We start from the raw sequence: 18,930 nt of genomic DNA on the forward strand, positions 1-18,930 counted from the left end.
ACATGTAGCCTTACAGCCTCGCTCCCTCGTACGTACCACCTAAACTCGGACACCCTGACACATTCAGGCCCGAGATTAGATAATAGCGTCAGGATGGAACGGACTTTCCATACCTATGCGTAATTGGTCAGCTCGTTAAGCATATCACGTGCGGCAGGACTAATTATACGACGCAGCGAAACGAACAAATGGATGGGAGTCGGAGCAATCTTGGCCCGTCGGCGCATCTACTGATCTTTCTTCAATTGTCATTCTCGCATGTATAGAAGAGATTAGCGGGACATTCGAGGTGTTACAATTATGGAAAACACATGAGGCTACGTCCCCACGTAAATAAATAAAAAGGAATCCGAGATCTCCTTTCCCGTTCGAACAAGCTTTGTAGACAAGGTGCAAGTGCATTTTTTGTTACTGGGAATGGCGTTTAAAGTGGGCTCTAGAGCTAAGGAACCATTGTTGGGAGCTGGGACGGAGCGTTTGATAGATTGATGGATTGACGATAGGCTGAAGTGGAGTTGAGACGGAGCGATATGGTTGGTACGAACGTATGTTTTTCGTCTCCCTTGGAACTGCGATTAGAAATGTCTATGTTTTGAGAATTTGCTAGGATTTAAGAGGTTAGTTCGTTTTTTCCTGAGATCTAGGCTGGATGACTAGATATATAGAGATGCATGTCCGAGTCCGTATTTTGAATTATACTATGTTTTGTTTGAATCAAGTCAGCTTTGTATTGTCTTAGCAAAGCTCTTCCCTTTCGATACGTTTTTGCATTACTTGAACATTCATTTTCCACTATCACATTGATCTCCTCGATTACCCATCGCATCATATATGGTATTTTCAACCATGGTAGAATCCGCGAAAACTCCGGACTTAGAGAATTCCATAATCACACCAGCAAGATCTTCCAATACCAGTGCTTCAGATCCTCCTGTCAGTCTTCAGGAGAAACCTGCCGCCACAGATGTCCCCATCGAAGCAAAAATTGAATTCAAACCAAGCACAGCCTTCATCCTTGCTTTCTCCTCCATATGTCTCATCACTCTCGCCGCCGCACTTGATGCCACCTCTCTCAGTATCGCCCTGCCGATCATCACCGCGAAACTTAGAGGATCAGCCATCGAAGCTTTTTGGTCTGGCACATCGTTTTTACTCACTTCTGCAGTATCTCAGCCTGTGATTGCGGGATTAAGTCATGTTTTTGGCAGAAAGGAATTAATACTTGGTTCGGCTTTATTGTTTGGTATCGGTAGCATCTTGGCAGCCGTGGCAACGAATTTTACATTGATGTATGTGTTGTCTTAGACTGGGCTGAGGGATATTTGCTAATCGTGAAACTTTAACAGGCTGGTGGGTAGAAGTGTTCAAGGCATTGGAGGAGGAGGAGTCTTGTCTTTGGGTGAGATTGTCATCACAGATTTGGTACCTCTTTCTGTTAGAGGTGCTTATTTTGGTTATTTGGGTATGGGTTCCTTCAGGACATAGGATATTATATCAACTAACTGTATAAACAGGTGGTATTTGGGCTATCGGAAGTGTTGGTGGTCCATTAATGGGTGGTGGTAAGTTTTCCTCCATCCTCTTGCACATACTCGTCTAACTTCTTCGCTAGCTTTCGCAGAAAATGTCTCTTGGAGATGGATCTTCTGGATCAATATTCCCCTCATTGTATCCGGAGCAATCGCAATCATTCTATTTCTGAAAATTACACGTACGCCAGGGAATCTGTTAGCAAAAGTCAGAAGATTTGATTGGCTTGGTTCCGTCGTCTTCATTTCTTCAGCAATATCTTTCTTGATTCCTATCACATGGGGTATGAATATCCATTCAAATCTATAACCTATATCGCTAACAAGACTAGGCGGTGTAATGTACGCTTGGGATTCGTGGAGAGTACTCTTCCCTCTCATAATAGGCGTAGTAGGTTTAATTGGTTTCTCCTTCTATGAAAAAAGGCTATCCGATCGCGCATTCGATTCCGAAGGCGAACTTCTACCGGGAGATAATGTCGAGCCGATCATCCGTTTCAGTATCTTCGTTACATGGTCATCGATTTCCATATACTTTCAAACAATGATTCACGGAATGGTTCTTTGGTCTTTGTTGTACTATCTTCCATTGTATTACGAGGCCGTTCAGGGTTATTCACCTATCGTCACCGGTGTTGCCATCTTACCCGAAACCAGTTTCGTTGCTGTAAGTCATACAAGTCTTTTTTCTCCAGCTCCTCAAACTTACTAACACATCCCCAGCCCATGTCAGTAGTAGTCGGTGTCCTTGTTTCCAAAACAGGTCGCTACAGATGGGCACTCTGGTCGGGTTGGTCTCTCGCAACTTTCGGTTCTGGAATTCTCTATCTTCTCAAGCCATCAACTTCAATTGTGCAATGGGTATTCATCAATGTTCCCATCTCAATCGGTACAGGAATGTTATTCCCGGCCTTGGGACTCGGAATTCAAGCCGCTTCCCGTCCGCAAGATGCAGGCCACGCAGCTGCTTTCTACTCCTTTGATCGTGTGTTTGGTCAAGCGATTGGTGTCGCTATCGGAGGTGTTGTATTTCAAAATCAAATCAAGGAGAAACTTCTCGCCTATCCACTTCTTGCTAGTATGGCAACAGAATATAGTAAAGATGCAACGGCATTGGTGAAATTGATTCAGAATATGGACGAAGGATCAGAAAAGACTCAGTTGAAGGACGCGTATGCGGATAGTTTAAAAATGATTTGGATTGTCATGTGTGCGTTATCTGGAGCGGCGCTGGTGTCGAGTTTATTCGTCAAAGGATATAGTTTGGAGGTGGAGCATAAGACGTTGCAGGGGTTGAAGGAGGAGAAGGAGAGTGATATGGAGGCGGTGGGGAAGAAATAAGAGAGTGATTGGGTTTATGATTTAATGATGTGGGATTTATGCTTTTTTATTTATTTCGGGGAGGGTCTTGGTATAATATAATAGATATGGGACAGCATTTAGCATGTATAGAGTAGAGGTTGGACGGATAGAAGATGATAAGGAGTGGGGATTTGGTACTCTCTTTTCACGGGGTTACTCAGACTTCGTAGTAGGATAATAGTAATCTCATTACTGTCAAGTTCCTGGAATATCAACACTAATGAAATGACAATACCTCATGTAGTGAGTAGGCGCACAGTATTTATTCTAACTCAGAACATCACACATGATAATCGAAGGACTTGATATGCGGATTGAAGTGATATATGTTGCTGCCGCTTGGTGCAATACACATCTTAGGAATATCAGAATCGTTCTTGTTGTGGATCTGTCATTGGGAGTAACTAAGCCAGATCTTTATTTGCAGGTATCTGATTTGTAGGATTAGACTACAGTGTTATATTTCACGTGCATTTCACTGCTATCATACTTCGTAGTGCGCGAGTGCCGATTTAATATATAGTTCTTGGTATAGATAATTTCAAGTACCCCTCCGAAATTTAGCCATAAACTTCTCTTTGGTATCAAATTCAGATGTAGTGTAGATAAACTCCTCTAGATGAGACTCTGATTCCACACCATCATAATGTCTCATCTCCAACGCCTCGATATCAAATTCAAGTCACACTTATTAATAATTATCATTATGTAGTCAAGAAATTCAATATGAACATTCAAGCTGAAAGCGCTACACAGGATATCCCAAGAGAAACACCAAGCCAATCAAGCGAGCTTCTGTGTTCCACACCAATAGGGGTTTCAGCTACCCCACCACGGAAACGTCATCATCTGCATGATTCCCCTCCTTGAAATCCAGCGCTGCTGATCCAGATTTCCGGGTTCAAAAATATAACAAGCTCCTCTGCGTGCATTAACGATTTGTTTCTGTTATTATAGTATTATACACAAAAGACAACTCTTTCTTAACACATCACAAGAAATTCTATTACGAACCTCAAATAGTAAGTTCTAATCAAAGGATACTATCCGGATGTTGTCTTTCGGCGAAAGCTTTAACGGAGCTCCAACATGACCCCGCACAAGCCACCTCAACAAAACAAACACATCTTCTGTTCTTAAGTTCTTGACTGACAGAACTGCATTTATAGCATTTCCCAAACCAAACAAAACTCAAATCAAACAACAACAATCATGTCTGGCTACGGAAACGAAGGCTACGGTGGTCAACAAGGCGGGGGATATGGAGGTGAAGGTAAGAATTACAGTGTTGAATATGGGGGGTCACCGGGGCCTTGAGGACGGAACGCGCTGACTAGGATCTGTAGAGAGAAGAGAACATAGCCGCAGAGATGAGGAGGGCTATGGTGGACAGCAGGGTGGTGGATATGGTGGAGAGGGACGACAAGGCGCCGGATATGGCGGTGAAGGTTTGCTACCCAATATCCATTCCTTTGTTTCTCTATGTATACAGCATAAGCTTACAAACTCTCACAGAAAGAAGAGAAGGCCACCAAGGTGGAGCAGGCGGGCCCGGAGGAGCATTCGGTGGCGGAAACTTTAACGAAGATCGTCGTCAAGGAGGCGGAGAAGCCCAAAGCTATTACGGAGGTGGTGGACAAGGAGGACAAGAAGAAATCCGTCACGGCGGCCGCGATGAGAGATATGGAGGAAGTGGAAATAACCCATATGGAGGCGGTGGAGGATACGGTGCCGATGATGAGGATTTGAAGGGCGCAGCTCATCATGCTCAAGAACATGCCGGTGATTCTGGAGATTCTAGCTTGTTCTCGAGCGTCTTGGGTTACTTGGGCCAGAACAAACAAAACATCGGTAATCAAGATGTCGATGAAGAAGGTATGTCATTTCAGCTACATTGCTACTGTCTAACCTACAAAAATATACTAATAACATAAAAATAGAAGCTGTAAACTCCCACAAACAATACTATGGCGGTGGCGGCTCTTCCGGCGGTTCTTCGGCATCTTCATCTAGCATGGGCAGTGCTGCCGCAATGCAAGCACTCAAGATGTTCAACGGTGGCTCATCCGGAAACTCCTCGTCCGGAAACTCTCAAAACGCTTTCGTTGGAATGGCAATGGCACAAGCCAGTAAATTATTTGATCAACAAAGCAGTCAAGGAAATGTCTCTTCTGGTTCTTCTAAGGAAAGCGTTGTTCAGCAAGCTGGTGAAATGGCTCTTAAGATGTATATGAAGAGTCAAGGTGGTGGGAGCTCTGGTGGTATGAGTGGATTGATGGGACTGGCAAGTAAGTTCATGTAAAGGAATTGTTCACACGAATGGATGTTAGGTGCTAGGCTGGGAGGATAGTTTATGATATGTTATGAAAGCATGATTTTGATGAATGAAGCGATGAAATACTTAGTAGTTAAAGCGCCTCGAAATATTTTCTACCAGTTCCTATGCGTACGGTTAAAAACTATGTGATTTATCATAGGGGATTGATAGCTGGACTGGAGCGTCAAATCGAATGTTTGTCAGAGTTGGTTGAATATTTTTGCTTCATGGATTGCTTCTTGTCCTTTTCCGAGATTGTGTCTAGTTTTTCTTCGAAAGTGGAAGAGACGAAGGAGGTCTGTGGTGATAGATAGGCCTGGCGATTTCCTGGTTACTCTTTGGGATTCACTGGATTTGATTGAAAGACAACGATGGCTGAGTTTTGGCATTTCTGGAACAACTGGCATTTACCACAATATTTTGGGAAATAATAGAACTTTGTACCTGCTTGACACACTGCTGTGATAATATACGCCAATTATTGGTACATTCTTGTGAGGATCTTGATTCATACATCGATTTTATATATCAATTTTATATCTACTCTACTCATAATGCGCAAACATTCTCGATCCCAAGAATGCAAGATTTTCGCAAAAACCAAGGTGACCTTACCATGTAAAGGAATCTCCGAGTAACCTTGCATTACAAACTGAGTAGATCAGAATGAACCTATCAAGCTGACACAATCAAAGCCATGTACAGTGCGGGTAAGGGATCGACTTCTTTTTCGCCAATTTCATACGTCCACGGGTAGGTATGTGGAACATTTGATTTATGGCTGAAGGCGAAGGACTACTTTCGCTTTATCAACCCAACGCAACAGGAGACATTGAGTAATTGAACCTAGCTTGGCTACTCTAGATATCAACGTTGTAGATTCACTGCTCCGGTCTTATTATACCACGTTCGACCATCTCCCACTAGTCATGTCTAACTTTGGAAAGCGTGGTTTTAGGCTCATGTTTATGGAAATGATTGGCATTTATAGAGAAAGTCAGACGTGGAACTGATGGATATTTCCCTAATTGAGTAGATCTCTTCGACGTCTGGCATGGCACTGTGAAAATCTTAGTCAATCTTACATCGTAAGCGTTGGACTGGACGCACTACATATAGTAGCGCAAGACTATCACGTGAATAAACTTTAACGCCGGCGCCTAATTCTTAGCGCCCATCGCAGCCTTTTGGAACAAGGAAACCAAGATAAGACTTTCAATTCAAATATCTTCTGGATATCGACGAAAATCCACCTTGACGCCTATCGTGAGAAAGGATGTTTTCCTCTTCCGTTCGAAGAGCTGTTTTAACAGCACCGCCACTACCGATAATCCTACCTGTCTATAATGTCGCACCACGAGCTGCTACTTCTCAAGCCCTTTCATTCCGTTCTCATCAACGGAGATTATCCTCCTCCTCTTCGTCGAAACCTTCCAGTCCGGCAGATGGATCAAAGGGAGTAGCAGAGGGGCAGGCGGTTCCTGCATCTCCATCACAAGCAAGACCTGATGGCGAGAAGAAAGCTGTGAAAGCGGGGAGAAGAAAGGCAAAGGATGCTTCACCCGGGTCTGCGAACAAAGCCGACACGATGCACAATCTACCCAGTGTACCTAGTACCAGTCATATTGCGCCGAATCGTGAGTTTGCACACTTACAACCATTAATAGGAAACGTTTTAACTTACATATCGCAGAAATTGCCGCATCCGCATTCTTCTCCCTACACAGACCTATATCCCTCACTATGAACTTCCCTAAAGCCGTTACCGACGAAGCGTTCGCCGCTATCTTTGCTCCACGAACACGATCCAATAAATCGCAAGATGTGATAGCTACCCTATCAAATACACTTCAAACACTTGACTCTGCCACAGGGTCCCTCAAACAACTTAATATCCAAGATCAATGGAACGAAGAGACAGATGAACTCCGCGCCGGGATCACCGCCGACTCCTACCGCGTTCAACATCTTGACAACGCCAACGAACTACCCCGCTCTATGTTCGCCCGCAAATACACACCCTTTTCCCCTCCCCCCGCGCCCGTCCCAATGAGTACAGAGGAATCTCTTGCAGCAGGCGCAGAAGCCGCCGCTGAACAAGCAGAAGCGCATCTCCCCCAGCAACGTACCTACCACACCCTCCTCGCCATCACCGAATTCACGGATTCAGCCGGTGAAGTAACATATACAGCCGAAAGCGGCCCTATAGTATCCGAAGATCCACCCAGAAGTTATCTAGAGCGTTCTAGAATGCGTCGCCGGGAGAGAGCGACAATGTGGGCTATCAGTGTGAAGAGACAGCGGAAATTAAAGATGAAGAAACACAAGTATAAGAAGTTGATGCGTCGGACGAGAAATTTGAGACGAAGATTAGATCGTAATTAGTTTTTTTCCTGCTCATTATACAGAAATGGAGACTATGATTATGATGCTAACGTTTCCTTGGCTTACGTGGGGGGCTCTGAGCTCACTTCTGAAATTTTGGGGCATTTTGAGGAATACTTGCGTGCATATTGGGGTATTGGGTTTTCCTTGATCTCTATGGGGCTAGAATAGGGCTATTGGTGGGGGTTGGAGATGGCGTGAGACATCATGAATGAGTAGCCAGCTACTGGTTTTGATTTAGCAATAGCATCTCATAGTTTACGAGAGTGGGCATTTGTCACTAAGAAATTCCGCTTTCACAAACGTACCGCTGCTCGCTCGGTAACCCTATTCCCTACTCCCCTTTCTATTCCAGTAGTAGATCATATCCCCCTACCCCTATAGTTTATCCTCAATTAGTAAGCCAAGAAACAAATGTACTTATACTATCAATTAATCAAATTGAATTGAACTATGTGTTGAAAACAAAACTTGTATACAAATAAAGCATTTCCCTTTCTATCTGTGGAGAACCTTCTGCCATACCCACCCCTTTCTTTCCTCCCAGACTATAACACTAGCGATCTCTGTCTTTCTATATCAGAAAACGCTCTCAAGCACAATGCATACGAAAATTCCGCATCAATGCGAATACAGGATTTTGTAGAAAATACCGTCCCTTGACCTCGCCAAGTTGCACGTAAAGAACAATGGTTTTGCTTCATGTCTTCATTCTATCTGCTTTCCATATACTTCAGTCTCGTTTATCTTGTCCTGCCCCATCAGCTAAGAACCTTTATCACATGATATCACTTTCTTCCTCGATTACCAATCATCTTCATCTTCTTTTTTAGCATTTCCTTGCATTGCGCTTTGCCTGGCTCGTAAAGCTTCAGCTAGACCACCAGCTAAGCTTGGAGTGGGAGTGCTCCGGCCACTGTTATTACCACTTCCATTACTAGAAATACTCATACCAGAATCACGGGGCGCAGGAGGAGGGGCTGGTTTCCTACCCGCTACTGGGCGTTTGGCAGGCGGTGCAGGCGGAGTAGGCTTAGAGCGAACTGCAGCGCCATTTGCACCGTTCATTTTCGGAGGTCCAGGGGGAGGTGGTGGTGTTGGACGAGAGGCGACAGGTGGTGGTGGTGGCGGTGCGACTTCTTCAAGGTAAGCAGTAGGTGCCCAACCTTGACCACGGACATTCTTGGTGAGCCACCAGCCTGTTCGTTGTTAGTTCAATTGGCGTTATCACATAATGATTGGACTAAGCTTACCATTTGTCTCCTTTTGGAGAACAGTCACTATCTCACCCTGCTTGAGAGAAAACTCATTGGCACTTTGTCCAGCAAATTCGTAGAGAACGCGGTATTGAGGCTCTTTCGATGCTGGAGCCGGGGGAGGAGCAGGTGGGGCAGGTGGAGGAGGTGGGGGCACAGCTCTCGTAGATTGTGCTGATTGTAAAGAAGGATTCCTTGTATGCACTGGAATAGAGGCTGCAATAGGATTGGCTGCGGGAATCGGCGCAGGTATCGGGCTTCTTGCTGCAGCTGGTGTAGGCACAGGTCTTGCCGCAGCAGGTGAAGGAACTGGCTTGGGGATTGGTCGGTTTCCGTTCGTCAATTTTGAGGGTCGTCCTCCTGGTCCTCCAGGCTTGATAAGACGCCCGGAGGTGAATGGTTTCGGCGCGACAGGCTTGCCTTTCGGCAAAGGCTTTGATCGCGAATTGGGTGGCTCGCCTGCCTGAGTGTGAATAGTTCCACTCTTGTAATGATCTTGAGCTTGTTGAGAGTCTTTGACTACCTTGATTAGCTGCATCTTGTTAGGCTTCTTGGCATACTCGATCGAATCTCCTATTTTAAGATTAAAACCGCCACCAGGCATTGCTGCTTGCATATGTGTAAATAGTTCGGTCTTAAAAACGCAGGTAAGAAGCGGATCCGCCTCCTGTGGTGAGCCAACGCCCAGGGAGAACCAATCATCCCGACAAGTCGATACGCTAACGAACTTGATAGCCCCGAGGGGAATGGCCTTTTCCACAGCAATTTGAACCTGCTTATTTACAAGCTGCTGACTGACTATATAGAACTTCGCCTTCGTCATGATGAAGATGCGAGGACTAAGCTTACTCGATCGACCGAATTTTGTCTCGAGAATCTCACCGCGGCAGGAGAAAAGGGTGACTTCATTAGCTGGCAAATTGATTGAACCGCGTATTTTTGATCCAGGTCCTGTGGTTGCTGCAATTCCAAGATAATCACCCATGAATCGTCTTGAACCTAGAAGACTGTATCTTCTTCTCTCTTTGCGCCCTTGTAGAATTTGGTGACCCTTCTCTCTTAACTCCAAAAACTCTTTACCCTCTCTCTTCTTCCTGAACATCCTTTGAATTCGAGTGGCGGCTTCGATTCGGATTTGTAAGAACGCTCTCCACACACGTTGAATACGGGCAGCCATGTTGTGCCAGTAGCGATCTCGCATGTGTTCCAGGGCAAACAGGGTTTCGGGTGCCTTGATAAATGCCTTGGTCACACCCATCTGATATTCTTCAACAGGTATGTTAGTGTCTTTCAGAATTTGCATTGCTCCAGTTTTTGAATCTCCTGTCCAAATATAGTCGCCTGCATAAGAGGTTTTAGGGGAAAGTAGGTAAAATCGTTCAACAAATTTATCAAATGTTTGACGATATGCAAATCCGGCACGACGAATACGAACGTTCTCTTGTAAACCAAGGTACTTGACTTGATGCAGGACATTCTTCTCATTATACTCCGTTGGTGACTTATTCTCGTTAGGCTTGATAGTACGGATATATGATGGTGTTGCCTTCATCAATGTTGCCACTAAATCATTCGCCGAGGCCTTTATTTTATCACCGGCAGATGGAGGCTGTTTTCTGTTGTCCTGATCGACTTGGTGGGGGAATAATTCGTGAATGAACTGATTTTTGCTTTGTCCGAACAGGTTGAGTAAGCCCTTAAGAAGTTGATCCTTATTCTTGTCTGTAATTCCCTCTACTGTATAGCTCACATCACCAGCATAATGCTTGACAATGAAATTGCCTTGTCGAGGGGTAAGATGAGGATTCGACATTCCGCCAATTGCCTGCATGAAAGTACGATCACATGCAGCTGGATCAGCATGGGCTGTCTTAGTTGCATCTTTCATGGCGGAAAATATACCTGGTGGTCTTGTAGCTTCGATCAAATCACAAACAATCTTGTTGTCAAAGTACTTGATTGGCGTCCATTGGATCTGTTCCCGGGCATATTCCTCTTGTTCAGTCTTTAATGTTAGCTGAATAAAGATCTGTTGCAATTTCTCGTTGACATAGTTGATACACAACTGCTCGAAACTGTTCTTCTCGAAAATCTCAAACCCATAAATATCGAGAATGCCTATCGAGTTCGATGTCGCCGACCGAGCAGTAAGGGATTTGTTTACACGCTCGACGATCCAATCGAAGAGGTTATTGTAGATTGCTTTAGCGAGAGCATCCCTCGTGGCCAGCGCTTGAGGAACATTCGCGGGTGATTCAATGACTTCCCCGTTCCGAGGAGTAAGAATTCTAATAGTGATAGCTTGAATAACATGGCCTGCATCACAATCCAGCAGGTATGCCAGGAAGTCAACAACTGATTGATCCACAACTGCAGCATATCCATCTTCATCTTCACGAAATTGAATATTTCCAGTCCACAAGATAGCAGCTAGCATGCGGAATATCTCATCCTGTTCAGCTTGCGACAAACCGATAACCTTCATGGCATTCAAAGTATCCTGATACTCGGCGAGATCGTCAATTCCATCAACATCAAAGCACCCGGCTTTGCTTGTGTAGAGATACTGCGACGGTTGCTGAATACCATAATTCTCCCTGTATGCCTGTGAGGCCCCTTTTGTAAATTGGTAGAAAATGTGAAAATTCCGCTCATCCTTGATTTGAGTGACTACTCTCGTCTTCTCGAGAAGGTAATTTGTTATGTCCGCCCCTACCGGTTCTCCTTGCGCATTGAACTGCAATTGAAGGTATTTTCCAAAACGAGAGGAATTATTGTTCCGTAATGTTTTCGCATTACCAAAAGATTCTAGCAATGGATTCGTCGCCAAGACCATGTCCTTAATCTCCTGAATGGATGAGTTGCTGCCTCCAGAAACATTGGCAATGTATTGCATAATTCGCTTTGCTGCCTCTGTCTTTCCTGCTCCAGATTCTCCCGAAATGATAACACATTGATTATCTTTATAACCATTCATATTATAGTAGGCAGATTCGGCAACGGCGAAGACATGAGGTGGCATCTTAGGTATTTGTTAGAAACGCAGGTATCCAATGTGTAGTTCGGTGTTTACTGACCTCCAGCCGATTCTTGCCTTTGTAACTATCCAAGACTGCATCTGTGTAAATTCCCACTGTGAAACGTTAGATGCGCGACCTCGAAGAAGTTGTGTTTTACTCACAATCTCGAAAAGGATTGACGGAAACAAGCACATGCCCAATGTACGTCTACATGAAAACTGTTAGCACTCATCCTCCTCGGGAACCCTCCCATATCCGTGTTCGCTCGTCGCGAAGAGGGGCCATACATAGATTTCCCTATTATCGAATCTTTTCTTAAGATTCTCGTTGATGGCTTCATTAGAGACCTTACTGATCAAAGTAAGATCCGACACACCGACTTCCTTCTTCTTGGTTGTATCGAACTGGGCTTTCTGGATATTCGGCTTCCCCGACGGGGCACTCTCTGCGGCAGAGGCATTATTATTCCCCTTCGGACGACGACTGATACCCTGTTCCAATAGATGTTATTAATCATGCCGGCTTTCTGAAGGATGCAAGAAGGCCTTTGTTGTTCCATACCATTTTGAAGTTGAGTCGACCCTGGTTATCAACCCCCCTTACAGGCGCAACGGTCCGCGCTGATAACAGTAGATCTCAAGGAATGATATTGAGCTCAGCGAATGTGAAAGAGACTGCATGCAAGAGTCTATCATGAAAAGACCAGAATCGCACGCTCAATGCACAGATTTTGGCAGTTGGTATATCGTCAAGTGTTAATAATTACTTCGAAATCGTCACTTGTAGATAGATGATCGGCTTCGCTACGAAACGCCCGTTCCAATTAACAAGCGCTAAATCGGAACGGTAAAACTTAAGGCTTTAAACTTCCTAATTAGTGGACTCAGCCTTCTTGACCACGCATTCCTTTTCGTTTCTTTTCGCCGCTTTGAAAACTTACGAAGCATCAACAAAGACTTGAATTGACATCTGCTTACCTCCATACACGAAGAAACATCACTCCTCTACACATCTGGAAGAATAGCATTAACCTCAAGCTTTACATGTCATCATGCTGTGATGGAGCACATATGGAGCCCACGGGGAACGTGGCATTTGCTATAACATTGGTTGCATCGATGTGATCCACTTGGCAAATTATTAATACTTTGATAGACAACCAAAAATAACCATCCATTCATTCAAGTCCTCGGCCAAACATTGTTTTTCATGATATCACTTCAACGGAACTTACTGCGAGTTATGCCTGCTATTGTGTAATGTGGTTGTCCCATGCTAGTTGCTCTCAGAGTTCTTGTCTTTCTAGCATTGGATAAAAGCTTCTGGCTCTCGCATTGCTATCATCCAATTGCTCATTTCATTTACTCCTTCTCGTTATGCGAAGAATCGATCCAGCATATACAAGTGTGTTTGCTACAATTTTAATTCTCCTGTTTTTGAACTCTAACCCAAGTTTGTACAATTTGAAATTACACCATGGTCGCATTGCTCAAGCAATACTATACAATACAATCTTGCATTCCCATATGAGATTTGGTACAAACGACGGCCATCGATAATCAAGTATCTTAGTGAAAAGGGCTACCAGTATTGTCTTTAGACTCGTCTGTCCTAAGAGAAGGACTTACAGTACTCATGGAGTCCAGATATCATCTATAGCCACACCAAATGTCACCGAGTATCCATCGAGCTACAACCTCCTCAAAACACGACTGGCCGCTGTGTATGGAGTTATTCAGGCAAATATTAGGATCTGTATCATTGTCTCCAGCGGATACACGCAGCTGACGGTGTTCCTACGCTCTATCGACGACAACGCATTTTGCATGCTAGAACTTTCAGCTCTTTCGCACATGGCAATTCGAAGATCGCTAGTACACTCTAGCGATTTGAATTGCGCCTGTGGTTATGGTATGTGTTTATGGCTTTTTGCCGATGCCAAGGAATTCACGAGAGAATAATTTGATCGACTTCAAGACTCGAATGAAATCTATATACAGATTATTATCGGTACATCGTGTCTCCGTTGTATGTACCCTTTGTTGATGAAGCAAGATCTCCATCTCTCAAGTTATGGTTAATAAAGTCACAGGGAACAAACTTTCATCGACAGCCCCTCGATGGACGTGCCCTTGTTGACGAAAGACTGTTTCCAAACCAGTTCTGAAACGACACATAATTTCGCCTCTCTGACCTCGCTCTAGTAAAATGATTTTGCCAGATACATTTATCGGTACAAAATAGCACAGGGGTCCTGCTTTTGCCAATTGACTGCTAGAACTCCAATTTTTTTGGTCATGATTTCCTACTCGAGTACTGCGCTGATAAGGCATATGATACACCCACTGCATGGCTGGCTTTGGTTTGGTGCTTTGTACTGTGCCTTCTAGTCAGATTTGGATTGACAGTCAATGCTTGACAAGTCCGGGGCGATGAACTAATGAACTAAGGTGAAGTGTCAGCCCCTTCGCCAACAATTCTGCTACAGACCTTCGTGAAACCGTTTTATCACGTGATTTTAGTATTACCCAGGATAAGGTTTTGCATTTTTGGGACCTGCAGGAACGGCGAAATGGCGGGAAACGAATATCACTGAAGTAGTTGGACGAACAGAAGTTCGGACGGCAATTTAATTCAATGACGGTCTACTCGTATTAACACGCAGGTACTTTATACTTGTGAACGCTCAGATATCATTTACATACCGGTATCAAATCGCACTACTTCTGACTGTAATAACCTTATGGACTTCGCCATGGTCACTTTTCTGTCCAGCCGTCCAGCCCTAATTATGGACCCAGACCAGACTCGATTAAATGCCTACCAGCCCAGGACCCAACGTTTAGCTCAGCTAGCCATACATGACAGCTTCGTTCGATAATCCTCTATTTGAACCAAATCTCAATATGATACCGAAACGATTGAGACAAAGACTGGTTTTTTTTATAGACCTATGGTCACAGGGTCGACTGACCACATCGTACCAATGTAGCCTTGCATATACTGGTTTAGGATGTGAACGATGTCACCACAAAATCATGTTCCATAGTTGCCCCGTCCTGCACACCCATCCGTACATATATGAATTACAAATTGAGTCGAGAATGTTACCCCATAGCACCTTATCTTCAAACAAGGGTCAAAATATTCGACACAACAACACTTGACATCTACTATCTACGGTGAGGGTCCTTTGTACTGGCTCATGTATGGAATCTTAGGTTGGTGGATCCAAGGGAGCTATTCTGGTAAAAATCCAGAAAGAGACCTTCTGTGGAACGAGGTACCAGATGGATTGATGCAGACGACCAGGACTCGTGCATAAGGGCTGCTTCTATCAATACATTCATCCAATCAAATGTGATTGTCAAGCGCCTGGGGTAGCTTGATACCCTGGTTATTCAGAGACGGGTGACAGTGGCCATTCTCAATATAGAAAACCTCGAATTCGACCTTGATTTCTCATTTCTATTTCTTTCATGAAATTTATTCACTCATAAATCCAAAAAAATCAAAATCTACCTCGGAAATCATATTACATCCGACAACTTATTTCAATCTTTTTTGAGAGTCAGATTTGATTCCTTCGTACCCTCCTGATCGATCAATTGATATTCCGAAGAAAAGACGTACGGTAGACAAATCTATTCCCCTCTCGAGCTCCTGTTCAAACGTCTAGATAAGATCGGATATTTTGCAACACCATTCATCGCTTCTTTAATGCTTCTGGGGTCACTTGCAACAACATCCGTCTCAACTCAATCAGCAAAGTTTTACTATACAAGCTCAATTGATATCTTCTCATCCTTCGTACCATACGAAACCATAGCCTGCTTCTCATTATCAAAATATCGGATCGATCTGATACCGTCTTATACCTTCCGAAACGCACTGTTACATCCCAACTACTCCTACTTGATTAAATAGCTCGGATGGCATTTTTCGACATACAGTGATTTTCATACCTATCAACGGGATCTCTCCTTGAATTTCATATGGAATAGGAAATCGAAAAGGAAAATCAGGTATTATTGTACAAATTTGCTGGGATCTTTCAAGGAAAATCTGTCATCCGAATTCTTAGATTTGCGCCCGCAACAAACGGCTGTACGAGCGTTGGTTTCGAACCTAATAAGACTTTCTCACAACATACCTAGTACCTATCCTGTCATTGAAAGGATCAAGTGACTAGTGTGGTAGACCCAACGAGTAACCTTTATTACTCCAGGCTTGCCCACAAACCCTAGCTTTTGTCTTCTCCTTCCTCGGCGTCGTAGAAGAACAAGACTTCCCTCTCCAAACATTCTACCCAAGCTTTCCAAGCTTTTGGCTGCTGGCTCAGATCATTCTTTTCTTGTTATGAACATTCTTTTTTTACACATTCTTTTTGGAAAATACCTTATTTAATATTTCTACCTGGGATCAGAAAGTTTGGTTCCTCTTGTCAATCACAAAAAGAACAACGGGTTCACTCAACTTTCTTCATCGATCTTGTCGCTGGACGACCTTTAATTCTTGGGATATTTGGATATAGAGAAGATGGGGGCTGTACAGTTTTTGAAAGAGCAGACTCGGGGAACTAAGTTGCTATTTAATTTCCTCTTCCATGGCTTTCACGTTGGCCTGTTTGCTTTTGGATGGTGAGTCAGCTTCCAGTATATTTGCTATCTTCCGCTAATAAGTCATGCAGGTGGAAGCAAGCTAGTGACCCCAGACTAGCAGGTTTGAATTCTCTTACATTCTCAGTATGGATATCGAGAGGTGCCGGTCTGGTGTTGTCTGTAGATGTTGCAATGATCTTGCTGCCCATGTGCCGCAATATCTTGAGATATATTAGACCAAAGGTCAAATTCTTACCACTTGATGAGTCTCAATGGTTTCACCGACAAGTAGCATACTCGTTATTATTCTGGACCATATTTCATGTAGCTGCTCACTATGTGAAGTAAGTACTGCAAAATCCGATTTTTACTCAAATACTAACTTTCAGGCAGCTTCTTCAACGTCGAAAAGACTCAAATCAGACCTGTGACCGCAATTCAAATTCACTATACCGAAGCTGGTGGTATTACAGGTCATATTATGTTACTATGCATGATGTTGATGTATACGACTGCGCATGCTAAGATTAGACAACAATCTTTCGAAACATTTTGGTACACGCATCATTTATTTATTCCATTCTTGCTTGGAATGTATACACACGCTACGGGATGTTTCGTCCGTGATACCGCTGACCCGTTTTCTCCATTTGATGGCGAGAACTTCTGGGGACATTGCTTAGGGTATGAAGGATGGCGTTGGGAGCTTTGGGGTGGTGGACTTTACTTCCTTGAACGCGTGTATCGAGAAATCAGAAGCAGAAGAGAAACTCAAATTGTTAGAGTTGTTCGTCATCCATATGGTACGTTACATCCTAACAATCATCATTCTAAACTAACAAATTACAGATGCCATGGAAATTCAATTCCGAAAGCCATCAATGAAGTACAAGGCAGGCCAATGGCTTTTCCTCAACGTCCCATCTGTTTCTCGTGAACAATGGCATCCTTTTACCATCACATCATGTCCGTTCGACCCTTACATCTCTATTCACATCCGTCAAGTCGGTGACTTCACTCGAACCCTCGGAGACGCCCTCGGAGCGGGTGCTGCACAAGCGAAACTTTACGATGGTGTCGATCCCAATGGTATGTACGAAGTAGCTCTCGAGAACGGCCAAAAAATGCCCGATATCCGCATAGATGGTCCCTACGGTGCTCCTGCCGAGGATGTCTTTGAAAACGAAGTCGCAGTCCTCATCGGCACAGGTATCGGTGTAACACCATGGGCATCCATCCTCAAAAACATTTGGCATCTTCGTCACGGAACAAATCCTCCAGAACGTCTTCGTCGAGTAGAGTTCATCTGGGTTTGTAAAGATACCACATCCTTCGAATGGTTCCAAGTCCTTCTCTCATCTTTGGAAGCACAATCTCAAGAAGCCGCATCACAACCCGGTAATGATGGACAAGAATTTTTACGTATCCATACTTATTTGACCCAAAAGTTGGATATCGATACGGCGCAAAACATCGTATTGAATAGTGTTGGTGCAGATGTCGATCCATTGACTGAATTGAAATCGAGGACGAATTTCGGAAGACCGGATTTTACAAAATTATTCGAGGGAATGAGGGATGGAATCATGGATAAAACATATATGTCTGGTTTGGAGGGAGACTTTAAAACTAATATTGGGGTTTACTTTTGTGGTATGTTTTGTCCTGTTGTGTTTTTGTTTCATGTTCCTCTCCATACCAGATTCCGATACATTCTTCATTGAACATGGATATTAACATTCTGAATAGGACCAAACGTAGCAGCCCGCTCCATCAAAAAAGCATGTAAGAATGCCACGACTCGCGATGTCAATTTTTCGTTCTGGAAAGAACATTTCTAGATTGTCGATTGGGATTGTTAAGAGGACGGGTGGATGTTAGTCGTAGAGATGTTAAAATTCTCACGAATTACTCTGGGATATTATGAATGGGAATGGAAATTGGGAGCAGGCGCGGATTTTTGGATACGATATGATTCATTTGTTACTACTTATTGATATGATGGATGACTAAAGGGATGGGTGTAGATAGCGAACGTTTGAATGAATAATTGAGAATAGTACTATCTATGACAGACAATTTTCAGATGCTCTTGTAGCGTATAATGTAATGGTGATGAGATGTGAGGATGTGAGGATGTGTATATGAACCGACATCCTGATATGAGGTCGTTGCAATTTTTCTGGAAATCTTGAAGTGTTTGTTTTGCAAACTTGTGTAACTCTATGAGCTGATACTATAACTGTTCACTCTATTCGTGTATGCCAATATTTCAGTTTAAGTATCTTCTCTATCGAGGCAATTTCCAATAATCTCATAACCCTTTAATAATGCGGTCGGTCATATAGTCTAGTCCATATAACACACATACAAATATACACCATGACCTTCTAGATTCTCGCTAATAACATCTCTCCCCTATCCATCCATCATCCGACTACAACTCTTTCTTGCCTTCCT

At 43.7% G+C, this 18,930-nt stretch overlaps 5 protein-coding genes across 5 annotated transcripts; 4 read left to right on the forward strand and 1 right to left on the reverse strand.

The window, feature by feature from the left end:
- Positions 1-846: 846 nt before the first annotated feature.
- EAE97_001413 (uncharacterized protein) lies at positions 847-2,870 on the forward strand (the record flags this gene model as incomplete). Its single annotated transcript, XM_038871924.1, has 6 exons — positions 847-1,289; positions 1,347-1,462; positions 1,515-1,562; positions 1,613-1,813; positions 1,862-2,196; positions 2,253-2,870. The coding sequence occupies 6 exons, from the start codon at positions 847-849 to the stop codon at positions 2,868-2,870; spliced, it is 1,761 nt and encodes a 586-aa protein (XP_038737825.1).
- A 926-nt stretch (positions 2,871-3,796) lies between these two features.
- EAE97_001414 (uncharacterized protein) lies at positions 3,797-5,394 on the forward strand. Its single transcript, XM_038871925.1, has 5 exons — positions 3,797-3,913; positions 4,061-4,164; positions 4,238-4,339; positions 4,407-4,766; positions 4,832-5,394. The coding sequence occupies exons 2-5, from the start codon at positions 4,104-4,106 to the stop codon at positions 5,191-5,193; spliced, it is 885 nt and encodes a 294-aa protein (XP_038737826.1). The 5' UTR covers positions 3,797-3,913; positions 4,061-4,103; the 3' UTR covers positions 5,194-5,394.
- Positions 5,395-6,484: 1,090 nt separating this feature from the next.
- EAE97_001415 (uncharacterized protein) lies at positions 6,485-7,593 on the forward strand (the record flags this gene model as incomplete). Its single annotated transcript, XM_038871926.1, has 2 exons — positions 6,485-6,845; positions 6,902-7,593. 2 exons carry the CDS (start codon positions 6,485-6,487, stop codon positions 7,591-7,593), a joined length of 1,053 nt encoding a protein of 350 aa, XP_038737827.1.
- Positions 7,594-8,397: 804 nt separating this feature from the next.
- Positions 8,398-12,433, reverse strand: EAE97_001416 (uncharacterized protein; the record flags this gene model as incomplete). The annotated part of the gene is made up of 6 exons (XM_038871927.1): positions 8,398-8,792; positions 8,847-11,871; positions 11,927-11,982; positions 12,031-12,076; positions 12,157-12,360; positions 12,431-12,433. The coding sequence occupies 6 exons, from the start codon at positions 12,431-12,433 to the stop codon at positions 8,398-8,400; spliced, it is 3,729 nt and encodes a 1,242-aa protein (XP_038737828.1).
- A 2,930-nt stretch (positions 12,434-15,363) lies between these two features.
- On the forward strand, positions 15,364-18,597 carry EAE97_001417 (uncharacterized protein). The gene is made up of 5 exons (XM_038871928.1): positions 15,364-16,509; positions 16,560-16,814; positions 16,864-17,273; positions 17,320-18,123; positions 18,220-18,597. The coding sequence occupies exons 1-5, from the start codon at positions 16,409-16,411 to the stop codon at positions 18,309-18,311; spliced, it is 1,662 nt and encodes a 553-aa protein (XP_038737829.1). The 5' UTR covers positions 15,364-16,408; the 3' UTR covers positions 18,312-18,597.
- Positions 18,598-18,930: the final 333 nt, after the last annotated feature.

This window comes from Botrytis byssoidea, assembly GCF_014898295.1.
Source record: "Botrytis byssoidea strain MUCL 94 chromosome Unknown BBYS_002, whole genome shotgun sequence".
Classification (NCBI taxonomy): domain Eukaryota; kingdom Fungi; phylum Ascomycota; class Leotiomycetes; order Helotiales; family Sclerotiniaceae; genus Botrytis; species Botrytis byssoidea.